The sequence below is a fragment of the Pseudopodoces humilis genome, chromosome 29 (genome assembly GCF_049639895.1).
Source record: "Pseudopodoces humilis isolate 2021_Gansu_Grassland_sample_001 chromosome 29, ASM4963989v1, whole genome shotgun sequence".
Taxonomy (NCBI): Eukaryota; Metazoa; Chordata; class Aves; order Passeriformes; family Paridae; genus Pseudopodoces; species Pseudopodoces humilis.
In genome coordinates, this window is record NC_142228.1 from 336,522 (window position 1) to 348,037 (window position 11,516).

The 11,516-nt window shown below is 45.3% G+C and overlaps 1 protein-coding gene across 4 annotated transcripts; it reads right to left on the bottom strand.

The window, feature by feature from the left end:
* Positions 1-946: 946 nt before the first annotated feature.
* Positions 947-11,494, bottom strand: CCDC47 (coiled-coil domain containing 47). Of its 4 annotated transcripts, XM_014261048.2 has the most exons (14): positions 11,396-11,494; positions 9,811-10,018; positions 8,878-9,143; positions 8,651-8,758; positions 7,636-7,810; positions 7,329-7,450; positions 6,715-6,780; positions 5,868-5,969; positions 4,932-5,042; positions 4,541-4,626; positions 3,767-3,825; positions 3,148-3,257; positions 2,815-2,982; positions 947-2,536 (listed from the first exon to the last, which is right to left on the bottom strand). In XM_014261048.2, coding segments are annotated over exons 2-14 (1,455 nt in total). In that variant the 5' UTR covers positions 9,812-10,018; positions 11,396-11,494; the 3' UTR covers positions 947-2,455. The 4 variants fall into 4 exon arrangements, with proteins under 4 accessions (XP_014116523.1, XP_014116526.1, XP_014116522.1 ...); XM_014261051.2 differs by lacking the exon at positions 9,811-10,018 and having other exon boundaries at positions 11,396-11,484; XM_014261047.2 differs by lacking the exons at positions 9,811-10,018; positions 11,396-11,494 and adding an exon at positions 11,196-11,314.
* Between the last annotated feature and the right edge of the window lie 22 nt (positions 11,495-11,516).

An 11,516-nucleotide genomic window follows, 5' to 3' on the forward strand; every position in this document is an offset into this window, starting at 1 on the left:
GGAAGGAGCGGGCGCCATGTTGGGTCCGTCAGAGGGGCGAGGGGCGGCAGCGCCCAGTGCTGCACTTGGGCCACATGCAGCCGCGCAGCACTGCAGGCCGGGGCAGGGGCTGGAAAGAGGCCCAGTGGAAAAGAACTGGGGGTGATGGTTGACAGGCAGCTGAACCTGAGCCCAGGTGGGCAACAAGGCAAATGGCACCTTGTTTGTCAAAACGTCTGGGAAGCAGGACCAGGGTCGGGATTGTCCCCCTGTGCCAGGCAGTGGTGAGGCCACACCTCAAGTGCTGTGTCCAGTTCTAGTCCCCTCACTTCAAAATTTTGCTGAGGGGCTGGAGAGTGTCCGGAGAACACAACAGAGCTGGGAAGGGGCTCAGGCTGGAGCAAAGGAGGCTCAGGGGGAATTTCTGGCTCTGCACAAGTCCCTGGCAGGAGGGGACAGCCGGGGGGGTCGGGCTCTGCTCCCAGGAACAGGGACAGGAGGAGAGGGAACGGCCTCGGGCTGGGCCAGGGGAAGCTCATGTTGGACATTGGCAGGAATTTCTTCACACAAAGGGTTCTCAAACATTGGCAGGGGCTGCCCAGGGAGCTGGTGGAGACGCTGTCCCTGGAGGTGTCCAAGGAACAACTGGACGTGGCACTCAGTGCTCTGGGCTGGGGACAAGGTGGGGATCAGGCACAGGTTGGACCATCTGGGAGGTCTCCAAACCAATCGATTGTTTGATTCTGTGGGTCCCTCAGAGAGCGGCCAAAGCTGTGCCCAGTTGCGATGCAAATCCTCCATCTCCCCCCACCCCTGGCTGCACAAGGGGGAGACGCCTTCCTGCAGCCCTGCCCAGCAGGAACCAGCTCCAGCACCTCCAGCTGTCCAAAACCTACACCAGAACTCACTCAGGACAAAGCAGGCTTTGAGATTCTACTAAATGAAAGGAACACTGCGACAAGCCAAGTAAAGCAGGAGTGTTTCAATTATATTTTACTCTTCATTAGATTGTTCATTTGAATGTTTGTATTACAAAATTAGCTGCCATGGCCCACAACTGGATGGGACTTCAGGAAAGCTGTCCAGTTACTCAAAAGAGCACAAATTAGTATTTCCTTTCAAAGAACTCTGTGAAACAATAACATATTAATCTTTAAAGCTAAATAGTGCTAAAATTTCACATAATCTACATTAATTTTGGTTTTAAATAATTTTGCCAACCATTATAAAATTAATATATTTGCATGTATCAGGTTACAGACATTTGCATTTCAATCAGGGTGAAGTATCCCATGCTGGAACAAGGAGTTTAAGCAATTGTTGTTTCAACAGCAGCTAATTCTTATTGCCTCAGAACCAAGTTTCCACAAAGTATTGAACAAGAAAATGCAGGACATTGTTTCCCCACAAAACTGTTAAAAGTCTGTTACAAGCAACAATAAAATGCCTTCTGGACAGGAAGCATTTATAAAATGCAGAGCTCTCCCAGCGAAGTGCTTGCACAGGGCATTCACTTCATTCTTCCCATTTAGATTCAAAACCCTGAAGGGATCACTGACCGGCTGAAGAGGACAAATATCCTCCGAACCATTTCCACTGGCTTGGGGAGATTGGGAATGCAGGTACTCCACTAGATCTGGTTCCTGGCTGAACAGGGCAGCAGCTGCTGAGATCAGGAGAGAAGGGGTTGAGGCAAACTTGAACAGTTAAAAATATTGGAGGAAAGCTGGTTGAATTGCTAACTCACCATGCACTCACTCCTGAAGGAACACTGTGCTGACATCACAGATTCCAAATTGTTTTAAGTTAGCAGCACCCAAACACACAAGTAGGAAACTGTCCATGTATTCCATTCCCTTGGTTCTCACCATCTCTTTGTTTTACACATAAGCCAATCATGCCCACTGGTGACCTAATACTGCTTCAGGACCTTTGTAAAAAAAAATGAAGATAAAAAAATCTTCTACTTCTATTAGAACATCTATTCTACTGGGCTTAAATCCCTGAAGAATCCATACTGTGTATGGAAGGCTCTAAGTGTTGTGCCTTGATGCAAATAAATGCACAGTAAATGTTTATTGTGCAGTTTTCCTCCCCCTAAGTTTTTCCACTTTCCCTCACTATAACTAAAACCAAAGTTTAAAACCAAAGCATGACTATGTTACCAGCACACATGGACAGATTTACAATCTTCTGTTTTTAAAGAACAAATGACAAAAAGCATTCAAGAATATTGCAATTTTTTTTTTAACAGACAAGTAGCAAAACTTTGTACCACCTGGAACAGAACTGCCGAGACAAAGCTCTCCACACATTTTGCTGTAATACTTATTTAAGTATTTAACACCAATGCAAGAACTTTTCTCTTAATGGTTACTAGTATTCAAGGAATCAGAGGATTATGGAGTTACATAGGTCTTTGTACCCTGTGAATTACAATTCCACAGGTGGCACCAAGACACTTCTCACAACACAGTCACATGGCTTTCACTTTGATTTGCTTCATCTTCATCTGCTTCTTCTCAAGCTTCTTCTGCTCACGCCGCAGAGCAGCTTCCTGTAGGCAAGGACAGGGGTCTGAATAAACACAGGTGATCTCTTCAAGGAACAAGCAGATCATTTCAGAGACAAACAACAAAGCCACCCAGCACTGGATTCACATCTCACCAGGAGCCTTCATGTGTTTCAGAAAGGAGCAGCAAATACCCTGACAGTTGTCTGCCCTCCAGCAAATAGAAATCAATGTTGCCATTGCTACTATACCTACAGGCAGCCCTGGAGCTCTCCTGGGAGGGATCTGCCAGCAGCCTGTACCAATGTGAACATCCCCCTCACCTCCAGCCGACGCTGTTTCTCAGGATCCTCTTCGTTCATGATTCGCTCCTTCTCTGCCCGTTTCTTCTCCTCCCGGCGGGACTGGGCAGCCTCCTGTCTCTGCACATGAGTCAGCTTAAGGAAGTTCTCTTCCACACGAGCCCTGTTCTTGTCAGCTTTTTGCTTACCCTTTGCACAGAGAAAAGCAAACGCAGTTTGTACTGATTTTCCCACAAGCAGGATGCAGGATCTCTACCAGTCATACAAGAAACATAAGGATCCAGTGGATCCATAAGGACCCAGTGGTAATGGTTCCAGTTTCATTCGATGTTCAGAAGACAGAAAACCACTTACTTCTCTGTTCAGCCGGAACTTCTTTGCTTTGTCAATGGAGTAGATAACCATGCTCATCAGAGGCAGCAAAGACTCCATGTCCTTTGGGGAAGTGTTGCCTGAGCCAGGCACTGAAATAAAGAATTCCTTGTTCATTCACATAGACTGGCAGTACTTGTCTGCTTGCTGTGATGCTCTTCCCATATGGCTCACACTGTTCATAAAATAATGATGCTCTAATCCTGCTCTTTAGGAAGCTTCATTTGGAGCTATGGGCTTGAATTTTGAAGAGATTTGAAGATCTATTCTTTTCTAGAATTCTCCCAACAGGCCACTTTTATTTCAAACCTGGGTAAACCAAGTGAGCCTGTGCAAGTTCAAACTGCAAGGCTTGTGGTTTAAATACAAGCCACCCCAAGAGAGAGGAGTGCGAGCTGAGTTCAATAACAGCAAGACTGAGTGTCCTGTTATGACAGTGTGCTGCTCAGTCCCCAGTGTATTGCTGCTTTCTGTTTATCTGTCAGTGATCCTGCTACATGCACTCAAGTCACTCATCACACATTATCTTCCACAGATGACATATCGTGAGCATGTGACTTAAAACACTCCCCCAGACACACACAGACAACAGTTCCCTTACCATTAAATGTAAACAGAAGTGTCTTTTTAGTTTCAGGCAGTTTTGTAAGCTGGCCCTCCCTGGAGGAAAAAAACAAGTGTTTGGAAGGAGTGAAGAAAAATACAAAGTAACTAACATTGGTCGGAAAAACCTCATCAAGAACCAAAAGGCACTTGGAAGTACTTGAATAAAATCAACATTAAAAGCCTGGCTATAACCCCAAGTTAAGTTTCAAATAAATCAGATTTCTGAAATTTTTTTACCCAAAAGCCTGCAGAGAAAAGGCATGAGTGTGAAAATGTACATCACCAGCTCCCCTGACTCAAGAGGGCATGTGAGGACTAAGAAGGCCTGTATATTTTGAATTACATTCAGCTTTGCACACCCCCTTGTTGTTTATATCATTAAAGATATCTCGATATTTTAGAACAAAATATTTTCTCAAGAGTTTAAGTATTCACTGTCCAAAAACCCACAGTATTCTAATGTAAATATCTCAGGCCTACATTTCACAGATCCTCCACAATTTTAGTACAAGGTATACACATATGCTGTCTTATAATTAAGTCAAAATATGTTCCTCCATATTTATTTACTTATACACCTGTGAGGATAACACACCCTTGCAAAAACCTACGTGGTAATTCAGATAAGACACACCACCTGCCACCTGGCAATTCTGAAGCAGCCCCTGAAAGCACCTCTGGACTAGGAGGCTCAGGGAAGCAGCAGAGCTGTGTATTGCTGTGGCACAGCTGAGAATCAGCCTGAAGAGAGCTCGGCCTTTATACCTACTCTTGCATAAGTTTTGGACCGGAGAACTGGTCCGAGAATTGGACAGAGTCAATCTTGTCAGCGTAGTGTGTGAGGAAATGGATCATCTGAAAGAGAAACAGGGATTAGTTCTCCCAACACCAATCCAGCAGCAGCCTACTCACTCCATAGGGGTTTGCCAGGTTCCCTGCCCATGGCACAGGGCTGGAACTGGATGATTTTTAAGGTCTCTTCCAACCAAAACTATGCTACAGTTCTATATATCACTCAGTAAATTGCTGTGCCAGCTTGCCACAATGACACTGATAAAAGACATGAACTTTCCCCTTGACCTTTTCAACTTTTTTAGAACGCACAAGTTGTAAATGCCAGGATTACCAAGGAGCATTTGTATTAATTCATTCAAGTTTACCTTAGCGTCCATCATTCCCTCCGTGACCTCTCCCATCTCTGACAAGATAGCCAGCGAATCTGGAAGCCCATATTTTGCACCAGACTTAGGTTTATCACTGCAGAACTCACTCTGTTTCAAAGAGAACAATGCAAAAGAAAAATAAATATAAGCCTGTAAGTATCTTATCAGACTGAACTGTTCTGGAACAGTGGGACTTCTAAAAGTACCTGAAAATACACTCATTCACTCATCCTGGCTGGGGACATTTCAAACAGAGTAAAGCACACAGCATCAACAGTCTTTAAGCTAGTATTCTCCTTCAGAAGTCAGCACTTTAAGTAAGAAGATAAAACTATTCTAATACATACAAACTGGAATGTTCAAAGTGGATTAAGGCATTTTGCTTACATTGTGATAACAGAACAAAAACTGGCATCCTACCAACCACACTTCATGCTGTTACTTGAAAGAAAAGATTTGTGAAGCATTGCTTGTTATCACTGGATTCTTTGCAAGCTCTGCAATTCTTTTCACAGCTTGAACATATGGAAAGTTTTAATTTCAGTTCATGTAAAAACAGATGATTAAACCCACATTTTCCACATCACATATCACTAATTAAGTTTACTTTTCAATCCTTGAAGATGTCTTTTTTGCAAATTAAATGAGGTGAAATGACACTCATGTATGCTGACAAAATTTTGCAGCCTCTCTTAAACCAACTATACCCCAAAAGGAAGGTGTAATCTGCTTCCAGTGCCTCTTCCCCTGCAGGTCTGACAGGGGGGAGCACTCTGATATTTGATTCCATTAGACTTTTATCTGTAGATGGAAATGTCTTTTACTCACAAATTCTAACAGTTCAATCACAGGTTTTCAGCTGTTCCCAAGAAAACAATGAGTATGCAGATTAGATTCTTATATGCTATTATTTATCAAAGTGCATGTACATACCAGGTCCTGCATCTCTTTCTGAAGTCTCACCAGTGCTTTTCTGGTTCCAACAGCAAACACATACGTGTCCATATCTTCATCATTCATTGTCACTTTTATTTGCTGTGAAACAGAGTATTATTAGCCCTGGTCAGATTTCAATGTTTGTCTGATACTTTGATTCCTAAGAAGAAGGACTAAGCAAGGACAGACACAGCTAAGAACAAGGTGGTTGATTTAAAGCTTTTGAGTGTGTCATAAAATAAGGAAGCTTTTTAATTGGACTGAGCACACCATTCAGTATTGTGCTGTAATGACAGTGACTAAAACAGCAGAGTTGTAAAAATAATTTGCAATTAAATATTCTAAGTAAATACAATTATAGATGCATGGGAAGAGTATTCACAGTGTACACAGTCTCTGTTCTTCCAAATGTAGCTTCTCCTGGCACTTATGCTCTCTAAGAGCAGGTGGGAAGGCAAAAAGTAACATTAAGAATATAATATCCAGACCAACTTATGGGTTTAAGCACTCCTGTTGAAGCAGACTGAACAGACAGATGAACAATCACTAAGTATTTCAGATTGTAAAACCACTTTTTATCAACATGACGTCTTGAATCATGATAGACTGCTCACAAAACCTCTTGAATGATAAAATCCACAGATAAAGCAATTTCCAGTCACCAGCAGTTTGCATTTCGCAGGCAGAAAAGAAATACAAACAATTCTTTGAGGTTGTTTCAACAGTTACTGAACTGGAAGATATGGAATACTACAGAAATCACCTGGAACAATCAAAAGCAGCAGAGCAGAACCAAAGGAATGCAACAGTTTATGAGAGCTAAGCTGAAGGGCTGAGTACGCACCACTTGGTCTGACGCCGGCCTCATCATGCGTGCCAGGACATTCAGCAGGTCCTGCCTCTTGAGAAACTAAAAACACAAGGTGGCAAACACAGAACACAGCTGAATAGACAACAGTAAAAAACTCCTTCCTAATACCTAACCTGAGTTTTCCCTGTATGACCAACACAGCTCAAAAGCAGGCCCACTTTCTGCATTGGAGGAGTTTCTCAGGGCTTTGCTCCCCCAGGTCAGAAGATGAACTGTGGGACTGTTCCATCCCAGGTACAGGGCTTTGTATCTGTCTTTGCTGAACTTCCTTGGAATTCCTGCTGGGCCATTTATCTCTCTAAGTGGCAAATAGGCTCTTCAGCCTATAGTTACGTCAGTTCACACTACACCTCTGGTTTCTATACTTTTCCTGCAAGCACTTGCTCTTTGGTGCCAACTTTAAGGGGCAGAATACAGACCTTCAGATGACCAGTTTTCCCTCATGTGTGTGTACTCAGAACTCTGTGTCTGAATGTGAGCACAAATGCCAGGCTGGGATTCCATGTTGCTCACAGAGAAATGGAAAAGCCTCTAGAATCTGACAAGAGGTGACACGTAAATAGCACCACAAACTCTCTCATTCTTACCTTTAACTGGATGAGCATTCCTTCACAGCACACCCTTCCAGAGCACCACAAGTTATATATGTGTTCATTTTCTTGATTTAGTTTCCCAGTGCTTGTAGCTTCTTTATTAGTGCCATCATCCCCTGAGGAAAACAACAGTGAAAGAGAACTGCAATCTAAACTCACAAATTGAGACACCATAGTTCAGCAGAAGGATTACAGCTCATGATACCACAGTACAAAGAAGGATTCTCTACAGCCTAAGTGCCAGTCTAAACCCAGCTTTATTCAAATAGTAAAACTGGATCCTTGTCATTATGGAACTCACCAACAAGAGCAAAGTTACTTTCTAGCAGCTCCCTGTGAGTGTTGAACCAAGCATGAGCCAGGCGGTTGTTTTTGTTCTTCCCAATGATGTAGTTCATGATGTAAGCCAGGAGACCTGTTACCATCAGGATCTCCATGTAATAACTCTCCCAGCTGTTCTGAAGGTGAGCAGGGACCTGCGTAAGGGAACAGAAACTGTGATTTACATACTGAACAAGCAGATTTTATACACACAAAAGTTTGGGAAACATGGAGTAGTGGAGAAGTTCCATCCCCAACACAGCAATAAGCTTCACAAAGCCAACAGGAGATAACTAAGCCTACATAATGCACTTGGCATACTGGGGCACAGTAATCAATTACAGAGAGCAACTGATAACAGCAGTCCCAAAATACCTGCTTAATACAAAAAAAGTACTCACTTCCAAGTGAGCCTGGGCTAGCACACATCCCTCAGAGTAAATAGCCCAGCACTTCAATTCACTGAGCATTTGAGCTCGATACCCTGCCCATCACAGCATTATCTGATCGTTGTGTAACTTCTCTGCAAATCCAAAGCAACAACCAATGCCAGGAACATTCTCAGGATGCCAGCAAGAGCCACAGATTCCATGGGGCAGCAGGGAAGTCTTCCTGACCTCACCAGCTCAGAGACTAATTAGACATTCTGCTATCACTGTATCACCCTTGAGTCATAAAAGTACCCAAACCTTAATTTTCACAGCCAAGGTCAGCTATAATACCTAAAAATATCTCAGGACTAATAAAAATGCAGACTTTGAGCACCTGATCATTCTGTGAAAGACTGCTTTGGGAGGCAAAAAGGTGATGCAGGGTGGGCAGAGAAATTGGCTTCAAAAACCAACAGAGTTAACAAGTTCTAATTTGACACTTAAGCCATAGACAAGCTAAAAGCACACTGTGTTCATTGTTTAGTACCCCAGTGATATCTCTGGCATACTGTCGTAATAAGTGATGAAACTCCAAATAGATACTGGATCAACATTTATACCTACATTAACTATTGTTATGGGGTCTTTATTTTTGCTATGAGATGCATCTGGTTTCTCTTCATACCCCTCAAACTCCTCATCATCATATGGTTCACTCTCGGTGTCACTTTCCTAAAGGACAAAATCACAAACAGCATGAAAATCCAAAGCCCAGCAAGTAAAATCCAAAAAGAGAAAGAAAGGTGCAGACACTATTAGGAAACACACTGAGGAAGGAGGCAAGGCCTTACCTGTGTGTCTGCATCATCAAAGTCTTCCTGATTTTCATCCTGACCTTCAAGCTCTACAGTAGCTTCTTCTTCATCATCTTCTGTAGTGATGATCCTCTGAGGAGAGTCTGTGACTGTATCTTCACTCACATCTTCAAATTCAGCAAAGTCATTATCATCATATTCCATAATGTCATCTCCATCCTCAAATTCATCATACTTAGCCAAAGAAAAGCTCCATGGGATGAACAGGACAGCGATAAAAATATATATATTCTTCATTTTCACTGGGGAAAAAAAATAAATCAGTCACTGCAAAAAGTCTTCATCAATTCTGTTACATCACACCTCCAGTAACCAATAAACCCCTGCCTGATCTTGCCATCTTCTCTATAAAAAAATTGACTACTGAAACAAGAACAAAATAACTCTGAAGGAGAGGTTCTGGACTCCGTTGCTTGTGGCAGCAGCAAATTCACATCTGGCCACACTGTCCAAATGAGCTGAGATGGAAAGCAGAGATGTTCTGCTACAAAACTGACTCTCCAACAGTACCTCCCAGTCAGAGCTGCCAGCTCACTTCCAAGTGTCACAATCTGCATTTACAGTTGTTACTAACTAGCAATTGGGCACAGTCGGAACTTTGAATGTGTAACAGCAGCAGTAAATCCTAAAATGCACTTGATACATTTAAATATCACTGCTCTGATAGTCTCTGCTAGCCCAAAAGTGCTCCTCCATGATTTTCTAGGGTGCACAGTCAGAACTAAGTCCCACAGTCTGCCATCATGATTTCTGCACAAAGACCATCTACTGGAAGTTGTGCAAAAAAAAAAAAAAAATGAAGAGGAGAGCTATTGCACTGCTCCCCAGAACAGAAAGGCATAAACTGGAGCTCATGAGCCCAGAGCTCTCCCCACATCAGCCAGAACCCTGCAGAGTTTGGCAGCTCACTTGTTTTGCCCTCAGCTTCCAGTCTTTTCTGCTTGAGTTCAAAAGAGTCCCAACTTCCCCTTCAGGTTGGGGCACCTTCTCCAAGGTCCAAAAAAGGCAGCAACAACCCCTCAGATGCACTTCACAACCAGGCACAGAGGATCAGCTGCATCAGGCTCTGCTGTCAGGCTCATTTTACCTCCTCCCGCAAGCAGATCCAAGTGGGAACCTGAATGTTAATCAGAGTGTTCTCTCGTAAACTTAGAATAGAAATGATTTGTTTCTAAATTTGACCAGCATTCCTCTGAGTGCCTCACACAGGGAACCCACTGCTATGAATGACAAGGATGACTAAAATAAATACCTCTGTCAAACACTCCGCACTCCAGCAAAAACCCGCACAGAACACGGTCACAGAACCTTAATAGGATGGAAAGCTCAGCAACGCCAAGCCCAGGAATTTGGAATGTTGTGTGGGAACCTCACAATTTTATGTGAATTTAAGCAGGAAAAAAACCCCAAAATACTATTTCGATAGGACGGAATTTGCAGTCTGTTAAAAACAACAGGACAACAGAGCCACCTGCTCGACCAAACTCTAACATTTCACAGTAAGTATTCCAAGACTTTTTGAGCACATCCACTTTCAGAAGACCCAACAGCTCCAAAGAGCTTAATGTAAAATAAATTTCTGCAGCCAATTCGAAGGATACAGTGGAGCCAGAGGTGGATGAGAGCTGGAGCACGCCCTCAGGTCAGCAATCTGACAGAATGGGTTTCAAGTACAAATTCCAGGAAGCAGAGAGAGTATTCTCGGCAGGCCCTCCACGACCCACACGCCACCGACTTTCCCTTGCAAAAGGAAGCGATTCATCCTCCGATCTCCACCGGCTGCCCAGACCCCATCGGCAAGACAAACCACTTCCGACAAAACCAAATACTGCTGCTGCTCCCTGTGAATGCTGAACATTCACCAGCTCGGGGCTTGTTCGGGGGATCTGGAGCCTAGACCCGAGCTCGGTGGCAGATTTTGGAGAAATGCCCGTCCCCAGCAGGTCGGGCCTCACCGTGACCCCCGCCCGGAGGTGTTCGTTATCCCGCCGCTCCAGGGGCGCTGCCGGCTGCTTCCCGGAACACGAGCCAAGGTTAACAAGATAAAATCAGCGATCTGCCGCCCCTGAGCGCGGCCCCTCTCACATCCTCGGGGAGGTGCCCGGACCCCCGGCCCCGCCGCCAGCTCCTCCCGCTCCGCGGGGCGCAGCGCAGGCCGCGCACGCCCGGTGCCCTCCGCGCCAGGCTTCCCCTCAGGGGACCCTGCCGGTACCGCACTCCCCGGAGGGAGCGAGCCTCGCCCGGCCGCCCGGGGGAGCTGGCGCGGGCTGTCCCGTCCGGCGGGGCTGCGTTACCTGAGTCACGGGCCCGGCCCCTGCCCTGCGCTCCGCGCCCGCCGCACCGGGGCGCCTGCGCAGTGCGGGCCCGCCGCATGTGCGGGGGTGTGCGGGTACACACGCGTAGGCAGGGGCGAGCGACACCAGCCCTGCGGTGCGGGAACCACCCAGAAACCACCCGGGAACCAGTGCGGTCCCGGGGCCGCCAGTGCCGTTACCGTCTCTCGGGTTTCCCGCTCCCGCCTTTGCCCGGTCTCACCGCCCTCACTCCCGCTGCTTCAGCCGCGGGCGGTGCGCATGTGCCGGGGCACGCGCGGCCGCGCGCGTCACTCACGCACA